The sequence below is a fragment of the Saimiri boliviensis genome, chromosome 1 (genome assembly GCF_048565385.1).
Source record: "Saimiri boliviensis isolate mSaiBol1 chromosome 1, mSaiBol1.pri, whole genome shotgun sequence".
NCBI classification, from domain to species: Eukaryota; Metazoa; Chordata; class Mammalia; order Primates; family Cebidae; genus Saimiri; species Saimiri boliviensis.
In genome coordinates this window covers 3,602,217-3,618,171 of record NC_133449.1, presented here as the reverse complement: position 1 = coordinate 3,618,171, position 15,955 = coordinate 3,602,217, and the positions used below count along the sequence as shown (strand labels likewise).

At 43.9% G+C, this 15,955-nt stretch overlaps 1 protein-coding gene across 1 annotated transcript in view; it reads right to left on the bottom strand.

Moving 5' to 3' along the window:
• DCDC2C (doublecortin domain containing 2C) overlaps window positions 1-15,955 on the bottom strand; it is a 140,101-nt gene that overhangs the window by 2,088 nt on the left and 122,058 nt on the right. Inside the window, 1 exon segment of the mRNA XM_074406589.1 lies at window positions 1,711-1,758. Coding sequence (XP_074262690.1) covers window positions 1,711-1,758 — 48 coding nt within the window.

The following is a 15,955-nucleotide window of genomic DNA, read 5'->3' as shown; positions in this document are numbered from 1 at the left end:
TCCTACCAGCCCTTCCCAATTCGTTTTTGCAGTCCTCTCCTTTGTAACACATTCTATAAATCCCTGCAGCCTCCCTCCCAGGCCCAGACAGTCAATTGTTCTCTCTGTAGTATATTTCCAGGGTATCCAGTACGCACCTCTATTTTAACACTTCTCTCTCTTACTCGACTTTCTTATCTATAGATCCGTGCCCCAACCCCAATACACATAAGCTTCTTGAGAAAAACAAAACTGAGTCTCATTCCAATGGATTCCCTCTATATTCTGGATAGCACTTGGCCCAGGGTCAGCAGTTGCATATTTTCTGTTTGTTTTTAAAATGATTAATGGCACATAAGTCCTGGTCCCTCTGTCTACTTTCAGACTAATCTTGAACCAGTCACCTTCCTTTAACTGAAACTGGGTTTCAGTTAATTCTTTCTTTGCAAATAGAGATACAAACACGGATCTTCAGGAACTGTAGGATTAAGATGATATGACAATGAAAGCACACTGTGAATGGAAAAAACTGATACATACATGATATGATACTCATTATCACTTAAAAGCTTAAACATAAAAAGGGGGGTTGTTATTGAAGAAAATACAAAGACTGCCACACGTTGTGATGTGTGACTGTGTGCCAAGCAAAAGGCAGGGGCTGAGTGCTCTGAGGGCAAAGCAACCCTCTGCTAACCCACAGGGAGACTGGCCGGCTGTTCACGCCACACACTAACTTAGCGCTCTCTTGCACCTGGGCATGATTCTCTGTGTCAAGTCTGTCTTCCCCACTAGACTGCCAGCAATAGAGCACAGGGATTGCATTTACTCATCTTTGTTTCTGAAGTGCCCAGCTCAGCCTGGCACATGAAAGAAACTCAAAAAGACGTTTGATAAATAAAAGAATAAAAAATACATAACGAATGAACCAGCAGTCTGCTAGTCCCACACATAAAGCATTCCCCAAAACACATAAGATTAGAATATGCAGAATTAAAAATAGATTTAAGATATTAAAATGTGTGTATATGAATATTAATATATTATATAACATAAATGATATAAAATATTAACATAAAATAATGTTTGTGCTATGTTACTACAGAGTAAATGCATTTTCAAAAACTTTAGCGTTCACCCTGCCCTTAAATCCAATCATCAAGGAGACGTTCCTGGCATTGCATCTGTGTGCTCTGTTGGTGTTCTTTCAGAACTCAGCCTACAACCCAACAGACACCTGAGTGGCTGAAAATGTGTCCCCTAAGGACACTCATGTGTGTCTAAAGCCTGTTGTCTAAAACTTATACTTCTTATCACAAGTTTCAGGAGCTTTTCGGTACAAAATATTATAAAAGTAAATGCAGTGAAAGATTAAAGTAATTGAACGATGGAAAATCTGCCAAAACTGTATTGTTGACTGACAGATCGTGCCACCGTACGGTACGCCAAAATCTTCATTTGTCAGCTGACCTGAAGCTTGCCATATGCAAGATGGCTTAGAGGGCTCCACGCATAGTCATGAGAGCGTGGTTTATTCAAAGGCCACATGAGCACAGGGGATGGCTGCCCCGTCAGTGGGAAGCTTGGTGACACCACCCCCCATGGGGCAGTGAGTCATTGGGGCCTCACTGCAGACACTTTCACTGCGAAACTCGCAGAGTGGCCACCTGCGCCATGTCCTGCCTCACATGGAAGGGTCTGTGAGTGAGCACTGGTCATAGGGTCTCTTACCAGAAAATGGAACCACTTTTTCACTCTTGCTGAGGTTCTTGAGAGATACTGGAAACAAGCAAACAACAACAAAAATCCAGACATTAGTAAGCTGACCAAGAAGTGTGAAACCATTGTACTCTAATATAAGATCTACAGATAAAAGAATTACTGGAATGTACCCATTCTGACTAGCTTAGAGAATGTTTAGGGACAATTTCAGTAAAAAATATAATTATGCTTTTATTCTGCAGAAAGTCATGCCAAACATTATGCAAACTGTAACTTCTGAGATTACAGGGCACTGGCAGAATCTTGATCTTATTTTTCTTCCCCTCAACATCCCCACAAAGAGCATATTTTACTTGAATTAAGTTTTCTTTCCCTTCTTCCTCATAGGATTTCACAGCAGGCAGCCAGCCACATGTGGAGGCATTTCCTCTATGGGATTTAGGAAGTGACAGGGTCTTTCCAGGTGACCAGTAAAATGCAGGTGCTGGGCATTCTCTGTGAGCAACCAGCAAATGTAAACCAGCTCGGCTTATATAGTAGCTGCTTTGTCAAACCTCATAGTAAATAGCAATAAAAGAATACTCACTCTAAACTAAAAAATACCAAAGTACAAATGTATGTTTGCACCAACACTCACAAGATAAAAACACACAAATGCACACAAGTATCGTATCAATAAATGCAATAAAACTTTCCACAGATTTCCCCATTGAACATCTTCTCCAACAATTCTGCTTCGATCTCAGGTATTGTGAAGTCTGTGGGCATCGCTGTCAATTCAGCAACTTAGCAGGAAAATATTTGTTCTAGTCTAGATATGTGCCCATAAGTGTATCTGTGTGTCAAAGCTTCTGTCAGCATAATTAACACAGAAATCTCTTTGCTAATAAGCACTTCAGTTCCACTGAACTCAGTAGCTAAATAACTAGACGGAGGCTGTTCTGAATCCCTGGCATCTTGGCGAGTGAGATTAAAAAGACGTGTGAGAGCAGATGCGGGAGCTGACAGCCGGGAAGGAGGAATTCCAGAAGCCATCAGAAGAGCTGGTTGGAGAGATTAAACTGCCAACAGAAGCAGCTGGGGAAATCTGAAAATTGGAGCAGAGGGAAAAGCGAACAAGAATGAAGAGTTTCAAGAGAAGGCTGGTTTTGATTACAATCGTGTGAGGTCAGAGGCCACAAGGAATCAGACTTACCATAACAGCAGGATGAGGTCGGAAAAACCACTGCCTTTGTCCACAAGGAATTTCCTCAATTGTACATTTTAAAGTATTATGTGATTTGAACATTATGTAAGTACTGTAGTCAATACTCGGCTTAAAACCTAGTTTTTATTTTCACTTATTTTTGTGGCTGCCAGAAGCCCCAGCAGCTGCTAGTTATGAATTAAGATGTCAGACTCAAATTTGTGAAAATAAATCCAATGTTTCGGTTGAAGGTATAATTAGTTCATGAAAAGTTAGAAACCCGGAGTTAGATAGCATTTAATTTCTATATTTGGTAACTATTACCTAGGCAACTGATTTCTCTGTGGGCTAGAACGTTTTTAAATAAATCAGCAAAGACCTTACCAAGTCCTTATGGGGGTTACAATTTACATCAAAAAGTGGTTTTAATTCACAAAATCTCTGATGGTGGCTTGAAGGCTTTCCTGTCCCTCTGTGCCCTAGAATAACGGGTTAACCTAATGATCTCTCCTGCAACCACTATAGACTTTTTATTCTTAAAATATAAAAATATTTTTATTTTCCGTATTCAAACATGCTCATTATAGAAAATCTGAGAAACAGAGCAAAGCCAAAAACTGGAAATAAATATAAATCATAAACCCACCATGTGATATAAGTTATAACCTAAATAAGTCTAGCAATAGGGAATAAGAACTTAGCTCTAATTTTGTAGCCTTGGGGCAAACATCTAGACGGGGATGGCTGGTTCAAATGGCATATGTGTTTTTCAGACTTTTAAGACATACTTCAGAGTCTGACTCTCCTGAGGACACAGCCTCACAGTACCCTCTCAAATGATGCCTTTCTCTTCCACACGCTTGAACCACCAGCCACCCCTGCTTGTACGCACTACTGTCTCCAGATCCTTACCTGCTCCTCCTCCCTAAAACCCTTCAGCCTCTTGGAAGTTCCTGACATCAGACTCTACCATCCATCCCTTCTTTTGAGTAGTCGTCTACTGAGCTCCAGGCCACACCCCTTACTCCTAGCTCATGTTCGCCCTTGGTTTCTCTCTCTCACTCTCTCTCTCTCTCTCTGTCTCTCTCTGTGTGTGTGTGTGTGTGTGTGTGTGTGTGTGTCTCTCTCTCTCTCTCTCTCTCTCTCTCTCTCTCTCTCTCTCTCTGCCATAATCCTTGGGGACCATAACAGCTACTCAATACAAACCTTCCAATCGTGGTTTCTCAGTGCCTCGGCTTCATCACATCTCACAATCCTGCTCCTTACCACAGACCACACCCTAGACCCTGTGATTACCGGGAATTCTGACCCACCTCAGTTCCACCCTCTCGTCTTTACAGCCCTCTCCCTCTAATGCCTCCACTCCAATTCTCCTACCTCATCAGCACCTCTGTTCCACCAGCCCTGCCGCCATTTCACCCCTAATTGTCCACATACTTCTTTATCAACGCGGGAGCCACTGTCTGCCCTGGACTCACACCTTCCATTCACAATCACTAACTTCAAAGGCTCCTTAGTGCCACGACATAACCTGGATCGTCTCTCCACTTCTTTCAGAAGCTCATTCGTCCACGTAACTATGTCATGCTTCCTTTTCCTTCAGAGCTCCACCTCCCCCCATCCACACTCACAGTTCACAGTCCTGCCTGTGTATGAAAATAAGAGCACTCAGAAAAGATGTCCACAGGCCCTACCCCACACTTCCTCACCTCCCGGGATCTGTGTCCACATACTCTGTCCTTCAGAGGGGCTGTCCTGTTCCTGCACAGAACCAACCCTCCCACTGCACACGGACTCCACACCACTGGCCAACTGAGGAAGGCCCACCTGGCAGTTGTCGTCTCTCTTGATCCTGCATCTTCATTTTGTTCCCCTTTAGATGAGAACAAACATGCTGTAATAGCCATGACCCCAAAAAAACAACCCAGCCTTCACCATGTGCCCCCTTCAGAAATAACCCAGCCTTCACCATGTGCCGTCCAAAAACAACCCAGCCTTCACTATGTGCCCCCTTCAGAAATAACCCAGCCTTCACCATGTGCCCCTCCAAAAACAATCAAGCCTTCACCTTGTGCCCCCTTCAGAAATAACCCAGCCTTCACCATGTGCACCTCCAAAAAAACCCAGACTTCACCATATCCCTCTCCAGAAAGAACCCAGCCTTAACCATGTGCTCCTCAGAAATAACCCAGCATTCACCATGTGCCCCTCCAAAAAAACCCAGCCTTCACCATGGCCCCCACCAGAAAGAACCCAAGCTTCACCATGTGCCCCCTTCAGAAATAACCCAGCCTTCACTATGTGCCCCTCCAGAAAGAACCCAGCCTTCACTATGTGCCCCTCCAAAGAGAGTCCAGCCTTCACCATGTGTCCTTCCATAAACAACCCAGCCTTCACCATGTGTCCCTCCTAAAACAACCCAGCCTTCACCAAGTGCCCCTCCAAAAACAACCCAGCTTTCACCATGTGCCCCTCCAGAAATAACCCAGCCTTCACCATGTGCCCCTCCAAAAACAACCCAGCCTTCACCATGTGTCCCTCCAGAAAGAACCCAGCCTTCACTATGTGCCCCTCCAAACATAACCCAGCCTTCACCAAGTGTCCCTCCAAAAACAACCCTGCCTTCACCAAAGGCCAAGTTCCCGCCAAGTGTCCCCATGCCTGGTGTCTCCATTCCACTACTTATATTCTTTGGGCCAGCTCCTATCAGGCTCATACTCATCCTTCTACAGGAACAATCTGTTAGGCTATGAACGACTTCCATGTTGGCAAATACAAGGAGTACTGGCTGGGTATTTTGTAGAATGTCCTTCAATTTGGATATAACTGATATTGTCTAATACATAGACTGGAATTATGACTGGAGGGGATAATTCCACAGAGATCAAGTGCCCTGCATCATACAAGAGGTGTATCATATCCACATTAATTCATCACTGGTGAGATTAACCTTGACCACAGGTAGGAGGTGCAGGTCAGATTTTTCCACCATAAAGTTTTCTGATGTTTTCTTTCAAATATTAAAAATCAGTGATTTTGGCTGGGCACAATGGCTTATTCCTGTAATTTCAGCACTTTGGGAGGTCAAGGTAAAAGGATCATGTGAGGCCAGGAGTTCAAGATCAGCCTGGGCAACACAGCGAGACCCTGTCTCTACAAAAATTTAAAAAGATATATATATATATATATATATATATATATATATATATATATATATGGCCAGGCATGGTGGTGTGCACCTGTAGTCCCAGCCTTTTAGGAGGCTAAGGCAGGAGGATCACTTGAGGACAGGAGTTTGCGGCTGCAATGAGGAATGATGGTGCCACTACACTCCAGCCTGGGCAACATTGTGAGATGCTGTCTCAAAAAGAAAAAAGTTCAATCAATGATCTTGTCCTTACCTTTAATTTAATATAAAAAATGAGACTCAAATAAGGCCTCAACTCAATGACCTGCATAGTTTCACTGTGTATTCATATTAGTGGGACTAGAACCTCTGATGGCTTCAGACCTCTAGTTCACTATTACTTCTTTTCACCAACTAGAAACTCAAATGTTCAAAAATGATTAAACCTAGAGACATATAAGGAATAGAAATGACACAGGGAACTGGAGATTCCCGTGGGAAGTGAGACCCGCACTCCCACCTGTAGGCTTTCTCCAGGATGCTGCCTGATGTCATTTATTTCATACAAATGGCCTGATTTTCCCTCTACTTGACTTTCTAGTTTATTGCTTGGTGTTTATATTTGTATTCTTCTTTTCAAGGATTTCCATGTTCTCTTATCTCTATTTTTATTGCAAACCACCTCAAATCTCCTTGGTAATAAATAAAATTTGCTTTAATAATTAAAAAAGAGAGAAAGAGAGGCTCAAGAACACCACAGTGGGCCTGGCTTTCCTGTTCACACATTATTAAAAGTAAGGGGACACTCAGCATTTCTTAGAAAGATGTTATAAATTCAAACCAAATAACACCTGTGTGAGCCTTGGAGTGACTGGTGCCACACACCAATTACATGGCAAGTGGAGAAGCACTTCCATTGCCCCTGGGAAGGCAAGCTCATGTATTTATGGGAATAATAGAAGCTTTGGAGCAAGACAAATCTGGATTTAAAACCTACTTTCTAGTCAAATGGCCATGGGAAAGTAATTTACCTCTCTGAGTCTCTCTTAGTTCAAACTTAGAAAACTAATACCTACCATTTCAACAGCAATCCTCACGAGGATATAAAGAACGAATATAAGTGAGAGACGCAGCACCGTTCCCAGCACATAATGTGTGATGCTCCTCCCCTTCCCCAGCCGTCCTCAGTTCCTTCATGTGCAATGCAAGTGACCTCCCAGGTGATCTCTGCATTTCCTCCCACAGACCCTGAGCAGGCAAAGACACTGACGTTATGTGTAGCAAAAACATGGCTGGAGGAGGTCCCTGCTAAGCCTTTACAGCCTGAAAAGGTACATACTGTATGATTCCGACTCTGTGACATTCTGGAACAGGCGAAACCATGGAGACAGAAGAGAGACCCACTGTAAAGTGATTACAACAGGTTTGAAGGGGACAAGGGAATGGATGGGGGGGGGTGGTCACAGGACTCAGGATAGTGAATCTTCTTTACATGGCTCTGTAATGGGGGATGTGTGTCATTACACATTTGTCCAAATTTGTAGAATGCGTAACACCAAGAGGGAGCCCTAACGTCAGCTGTGGCCTTGGATGATGGTGATGTGATGGGTGAGTGTTGGTTCATCGGTTGTGACAAATGTACCACTCTGGTGGGAGATGGATGCTGACAGCCGAGGAGCCTTGGGCCAGGGATGGGGGTGAGGGGGGCAGAGGTGGAATAAACAGGAAATCTCTGTACTTTTTGCTCAGTTTGGCTATACAACTAAAACTGCTCTGAAACATAAAGCCTATTTTAGAAACAAATAGAAAATAGAGAGCAGACTCTTTCAAACATTCTGTACTCAAAATCAGTGTTGTCGACATAGAAGACTGCTACTCACCTCCACTGCTAAAAGCTAATGGACTCCAGCTAAGCAATGATGCCTGATGGTAGGAAAGGACTTCTGAACATCTAACCTCTGCTCTCTTCTGCAACTCACTGTGCTTTCTTTTTATTAAAAACTTCAAATATACATTTCATTTAGTTTCATTAATCCTAATGATAAAGAAGTATTTAAGTAAGCTAGACCTCCTATATGGCTGGACAAGCTTTATATTCACCTTATAGTGGCCGTAACATTTCTAAATTGAGCTGATGATCAGTGACATAGTCTCAATTTGGGGTACACCTCCAAAGGACGTTATGGTAGACATGCTCATAAAACGAGGTTTAAAAGGTGAGCTCTGAGTCCTGGAGGGATGGCACAATGGCAGTGGAAATGGTATATGGCAGACGGCATCCAAAATGTGTCAGACACAAATGAAAGACCCTCTACTTGTGTCCAAAACCTCAGTTTATGTGATCAGAAGATACAGAAGCAATGTTTGGCACATATAAGACTTAGCGGGCACAGTAGGCAGAAGAATGGCCCCCAAAGAGGACCACATCCTAAGCCCAGAACCCATGACCATGTTAGTGTGCATGGCAAAGGGGAATCAGGTGGCAGCGAAATTAAGATTGCTAATAACGAGGGAGAGTATTCTGGATCATCCACAATGATCAACATGATCACAAGAATCCTCAAGAGTGAACGAGGAAGACAGAAGAGGAGAGCCAGAGGGCAACATGGCTGCAGAAGGATGCTCAGAGGGACACAGTGTTGCTGCCTTTGAAGACAGAGGAAAGGTCTGCAAGCCAAAGGATGCGGACAGGCTCTAGAAGCTGGAAAAGGCAAAGGGATTCCCCCCAGAGCCTCCAGAAGGGAACGAAGCCCAGCCAACTACTTGTTTTTAGCCCAGTGAGACTGCGTTGAATTTCTGACCGACAGAACTGCGGATCATAACCCTGTGCTGTTCTAAGCCACTAAATCCATGGTAATTTGGCGCCGTGGCCATTGGAAACAACGAAAAGCTCCCCTGCCATCTCCAGCACCCTCTGGAGAAGTGCGGTGTAGGGAGGTGTACACTAGACACTGGAACAGGCTGTTCACCCTCACCTTGAGCCCCACGCTCAGGGCCGGGGCCACACCATCAGAGGCATTTAAATAAATGTGAAGAAAATGACTACAAATCAAGTCATAGGCCTAATATTGGAGGCACTTGGGCGTTTGACTTTGTTTGGAGAAGGGAAGACTCACGCGGAACATAAAAGCTCTCCTCAAATACAAGACGGATGTGCCCTAATGGAAATGAAGCTTTGATAGGAAGAGCGGCAGAGCGGCCAGCTTGACTGTGTACGGCCGTGAGCGGCTTCGGTGTGTGTGATCAGGAACCTCAGAGTACCCAGCACTCTCCTACCACACGAAGGTTGCTTCGAGGAAGACCGAGGCTGGATCACCCATCTGAAGAGAACGTGCAAAGGCGATGGGTGGGTTGGCTACAGGATCTTTATGGCTCTTAGTCTGAATTTCGATCAGGTGAGAAGCTATTTATTCTTCCTTTATTCACACTGACAAAAGCACATTGGAGCCCACCTTTGAATGGGATAAAAACTTGTGCTACAGGTATTTTTTTCCTATATGAAAATTTGCTGGGAAATTCAACCCAAGCATGCGGTGAAAACAGACAAGAATACTTTCTTGAGCCATTTAAGGTTGGCAGATGTTTTGATTTCCATATTTGCTTGGCACACAGTAACTATCCAATGTCAAAGGCTTAATCAAAATCGGGTGTGCAGAGGGGACTGAAAATGAAATTAGGACCCAGGTGAAGATGCACGGGTGGGAAGTTCCCTTCGCCACGCCAGGAGACAGCGGTCCTGCAGACAACCCGTAAACCGACATAGGAAATGGGGAAAGCCTGGAAGAGGAAGGTGAAGAAGGTAGGGCTTCCCTCTGTTCGTGCATGGCTTCCATTTTCAGCCTTTACAGCCCTTTGGCCGTTCAACATCACAAAAGTGCCTCACACAGTTCCTTTTGTGGATGAGGGATACAACATTCAGAGAGGTGGAGTGCTTTGACTTAGACAGCACAGAGGTCAAGCAGGAAGGGCTGGTGTTCGGTCCCAGAGCTCTGACTTCTGCATGTCCCACCAGACACACGGCTGAACTAAAGTGGTAAAGTTGGTTTGGCTGCCTAGTTTCTCTGATTAACATTTTGCTTCTCCTCTTTCCATTTTCAAGCATGTGTAAATGATTTTTCAAACACAGTCCTGTGTGGCATAATGACGTTTCCATCAACAACAGGTCATGTGGACAATGGCGGTCCCATAAAATTATCAGACCGAATTTTGGTCGTGCCTTTTCTATGATTAGATATGTTTCGATACACACTCACTCACCACTGCATTACGGTTGCCTGTGGTGTTCGGTACAGTCATTGTGCAGGTTTGCAGCCCAGACAATAGGCTGCAGCATCCAGCCTCCGTGCACAGTAGGCCCTGCCATCGGGGTTTGTGCAAGGCACTCTCTGATGTGTGCACAAGGACAGAATCACCTAAAAATGCACCTCTCAGAACACATCCCATTGCTGAGCAATGCACAACTATAAGAACATGTTAAAAATCCTCTTGGCAATTTTAATGCATCCAATGACAGCTTCTCTAGGATCATCTGGAAGCGGACTGTCTAGAAATAGGAGAAAACTGCCCCAAGTCTTTACGGCTACGAGGAAGGCAAAGGAATGTTCCTTCTCTGTGCAGCCATATGTCCAAAGCGCACGACCTTTGATCACTACTGAGGAAAGTCGCCAAGTAAACTCTACTTGGAATTGCTCAGAAACAATTTTACATAACTCAAAAGATCATTTTATCAGGCTAAAATTATCTACCCCAAGAGACTAAAGAAAGACTGCATTTAAATCAAATGCCATACACGAAATGAGTGCATTCTGCCAACAAAGAAAGAAATAGAAATTTGAGATTCTCAGAAAAGAGTTACATGTAGTAGTAAGCAAAGTATCCGAGGAGAAGAAAAATGTGGTGAACACTCCTCTAGAATTGTTTGGGTCTTGCTCTGTGTAAAGGCAAGGAGTCTGGTTTCAGAGCTCAAACAACCACCCCTAGTGAGTCAAGGTCAATCCCACCACACAGCCCAAATGGACAACCAAGACTCTGGCCCCACAGCTCCCCTTTACCCTGCCCAGCCGCATGGGGTGGGGTCGGGGCTATGGGGGCAGCTCTCTGCTCCTGCCCATCAGGCTCATGAAGATAAGAGGAAGGGCTGCACCTGTGTGGGGTTCACAAATGTCCCAAGAGTTCGAACCAAGAAGGAGAATCTAATTCCTTGGCCTCAGCTTGGCAATGAGGACCCGGGACCTCTGCAATGCGCCTGGGTGGGTACAGCCCCTCACCAGCAGGTCCAGGGCTACTGCCAGGTCTTTTGGATGCAGGGCTGGCTCTCCTCTGCACCACACTGCAGTCCTAGGCATCATTTTACACCTAAGCAGGAGATCACAGAACATCACCACATAGATGTACAAAAAAATAAATAAATAAACCCTCCAATAAAAGCACTCATAATTTCCAGGATCAAAAGAGACACCACATGCCTAAGTTATCACTGACCAAATATTTGTGAAACCGCACAGAAGCATTTAGGTAAGCTGATAGATACATGAGCATTCTCAGCACAAACATCAGGGCCTGAAACACCAAGCAAACATGAACCGTCTGGTTTTCCATCAGCTCTCCTTATCCTTGGGTAAAGTGGGATGTACATTCAGTGAAATAATTTGCTTCATGGCCAATGTCCCTATCCATGGCCCAGGGCTGCCCTCACAGCCTGGGCACTAACATTCAGATCCTCTGATGGCTTCTTCACAGAAGGTGGTCACTTCCATCCCACAACAGACGCTGAGACTTAGAAGGGCAAGCTTCAGAAGCTGACACTGACTTAATTTCACACTATGTATCAATAAGTGAAAAGAGCCATCGAAACAGAGGTTTCATCCACCGGCCACCTAATAGGAAGAGGAAAAGCAGGGCAAAAGGGTTCTCTAAGGGGTAAGAGAGACTGAAGGCTCTGAAACCCAGAGATTTTCCACTCTGCTTAGAGTGGCTCTAAGGAAAATCATAAAAACAGCTGGTAAAATGAGCAGAAGCCTGCTTCAGGGAAGTAAATCTCTATAGCTTTACCCAAAGATATAAAAAGAGAATTAAAAAATAAACCATTATGATTAATTTTGCTTGGAGCAAGCTATTATCACAAGTCAAAGGAGGCTGTCAGAATAGGCAGGGAAAGACAGTAGGAACCGTGCAGCATGGCCAGATGTGCTTTTGAACTGGAAACCTGTGGTCAAAAAGGCAGGCTGGGCATGCAAGTGTGAGCTCCATTCTCCACCAGGGCCATTCCTGCCTGCCAAACTCTGTCACCAGATGCCGGTCGCTTTTTGAACAACAATCAATAATGGTTCATCACAGAGCCGAGCTAATTTGTGATCATAAAAATGTTAAAAATTCATTTTTAAGCATTCCTTAGTTGCTAGATTGATTAAAATCAAAGCAAAAAAAAAAAAAAAAAAAAAGAGCATCTTTTTTGAAGCATCTAATGAAGCCTTATGGAATGAGAATCTGGCCTGAAAACGCTACCTGTCCAGATTCTCAGGCTCACAGCACACAGAGACTGAGAGGCAAGAAGCGGATGTGTTGCACACACCCAAAGAAGAGGATTTCCATAGCCAGCGTCACAGGCCCTGGGCAGTGTGACCGTGCATTCCTGTGCGGGGGCTGCTGGAACTGCAAACACTTCGAAGCAAAGGAAAGCAGACTGAAAAACTATCATGGAAAATAATTGGTATTTTCTTTGTTTTTTGTTTTTTGTTTTTTTGTGCCCTCTTTTTGAATACCCCTCTGCTTCCTAATTCTCAAAAACAAAAAAACAAAACAAAACAAAACAAAACTTCAATAAAACAGCCAAAATTTATTCCTCGTGAGCTAAAGTAAAACTTATCACTGCCTTGAATTAAACTTCAGGGACTTAAAATTGCCTCATTCTCCCAGAAAAATGAAACTTGCAAACTCACAAAATATCAGGAGGCGCTGCAGTGTTCCGAAACAAGGTGTCGCAAGTGGTAAGAATTCCAGGACTTTTCAGCCCCTGATTCTATAGAGTTTGGTAGGATTGATGACCACTCACAGCCGTAAGCATTCAGCAGGAAAGGTAACATGTTTTAAGTGAAGTGTGAAATGGGCTCATTCCCTCCTCCCAAATAAATCTGCCCACTGGGCCACAATTTCTGATGGCCTCAGACTGGCTGATTAACTTCAATAGCCCTGTGTAACGCAGCACACTGAAAAACAGCTCAGAGACCTTGAAGGCTGTAATTGAACTATGATACTATTGAGTAGAATCCAAAGGGTAACTGGGCACTTGGAAACAAACCAGTGGGCTTATAAAATAACTCACAGTCACCTGCGCAGGCTGCCCAGTGCTGACATGATGTGGAACCCGCAGGCAAGCCCACAGAGAGAGGACGGCCTGGGGGAAGCGGCACCCACCTGCACCCAGCCCCGCACCCAGCACACCACTTTCCTGGCCATAGAGTATAGGTGGGAAGAGGAGGCAATCTGCTTGAATTTCTGCTGTTTCTATTGTCACCTTTGTCACCAAGCACAAGACAGGTAATCACCCTGTTGAGAATAACCACCTGGCAAGGTTGTTACCATGAGAATAAAAATCAAAAGGAAATGTCTATAAAGGCATTTTATAATCTGCACGTATTTTTAAATTATGATTACAGCAGATGTTTCCATGTATGTTTGATCAACTTAAGGCTCAATAAAGGTCTGCAGACTTTCCTGTGATTTTTTTAAAAGTACTCAGAACCTTGACTTGAAGGGGCAGAGGAAGGGCTGAAAGGGGAAAACCGGCTAGGTTTTGCCCACTGGTATTTTTCTGGGACAAACTGTCACCTGAAGACATTTTAATCGAAGAACAGCATTCTTCGATTAAAAATGAAATAACGAGAAGAAAAGAGAGATACAGTTTAGACCCGCATTCTAAAACTGGGTGGACTCCGTCAAACTGGTTATGCCCAGCGGGCTCTTTTCTGGCCACTAGGTGGCGATCTGGGGGCCAAAGGCGCTTCTGCTCCAACGTGGTGAAAATCGCACCTTTGTACTTTAATATCTGGGGGAACCGCTTTATAAACCACTTTTCTTGAAAGCAGAAAAAGCTTCTCTGATCATCTTGTTGGCATTTATCACACCGAATGACATCTTTTCTCTTAAGTTGCCAGGAAGAATAGATCAGAAGGTAAACATTCCCTAGCATTCAATGGAAAGCACATTTCCCCAACACTCCGTACAAATTGTTGAAAGACGTTGACTGAAGGAATATCAACAATTACAATAAAATTTTGAATTTGAAACCCCAAGTAGCATAATGTATGACAAGTCCCAAGCAAGCCAGTATTCCTTTGTTCCTTGACCTGTCTTCACAGAAGAGAGCAGCATGAAGATCACTGACCACAGAGAGCTCTCACTCCAGCTTGGGACCTGAGAACCACGTGACCCTCTTGTGTTCCTGTCTCACCGGTCACTTCCAACACACAAAGTGGACCCCCAACCCCGGCCTCGCACCTCCTGCCTCCCCTTCCACGTGGCTTTGCCTCTCGGTGCCCAACAAGGCCCAGATGTCCTCTACTCCATAGGTAGCCTTCAGGCGGTTCTGAGATGATCTCTTCCCCTTCCAGGCTCCCCTCAGGGTTAATTTAATCTGATTTTAACCAAGTCTGAATTCCAAGAGAAGTCAGCCACCGTGAAGGGCAATGGGCTTCTGCCAGGACTAGGGTGTGGCTTGTCTGCCTCCCTGTGAGCTACCAGAGTGCCTCTCAACCTCTCCTTCGGTCAAGACGCCTATATCTGTCTTCAAGAGGAACAACGTTCAGGTGCTCACACATAGGTTCACTTAATAAACAATTAAGAGGGAGGAGAGGGGCGGGCAGGGGCGGGGAGGCCATAGAAATGCTATTAGATAACCTCACAGGGCATATTATCTCATAGGTTCTTAATTACTATACTTTCTTTTAATGGGGGCTGCAGTTGCTTTTATTTGCACTCTAAATCACATCCAAAGAACACAAAGGTTATTGATAAAGATCTTAGACACAATGTAAAGCTGTGGAATGAGCTGCTGGGCTTTCCATTCCTACCCATGGAGAGAGGCCCTTCAAACCTCAGAAGATGTAGCTTGTGAGTGAGTGCCGGCTACCATGCTGCAAGGTCAGCAACATGGGAAACGACCTGTGACCTTGTTGGCCAGGGTAGCTCCTTCTCTATGCCTCAGTTTCCTCATTTATAAAATATCTGACATACATAATTTAAAAACAATAGCTAACACCTACAAAAGATTTTTATAATTTGCAAAGCACTTTCCCAAGCATTCTATCAATTAATACTGTGATATATCATTTTTCTTCTTTTCATAGCTAATATGTTACACCAGAAAGTCATATACATGAAAACTCTTGGTAAACTGCTTTAAAAACTACAAATGGCAAAAAAAAATTATGGTAACAAATAAACAGCTATGAAAAACTACAGAAATTTACTATTTGGTGATACTATTATGAGGTTTTTATAGGGAGCAAGTAGGAGGTGGTAGACAGAAAGGAAGATCTTTTCCCTATGGAGTGTTCTCTGCATATTTTAAACTATATTTCAAGAAACAAAATTAGCCTACATTGTGCCAGCTGTTTGCAATAGGATCTTACAAGTATTTTCATCCATGGCTGAATTATTACAGAATATATACATTTCTGTTTCTTTGACATACCTTTTTTCTTTGTGGTGTGTCTTAAGGGAAAGTTTTTCTTAAAAGACACTCGTGAAATGTTTTCCTGAAATAGAAACCATCAGTATTAGCAGCTGATACTCTTTTCTCTGAATAATAAACAAGAGTCCTCAGGATATGAGTGCTCAGCTACCACTGGATCCTGAGGCACGAGACTTGTGGTAAAGGTTAGTCCACTGAAGATGTTAATGTACTCAATGATGATTTGCCAAGACATGAGAGCCGGTGCTGG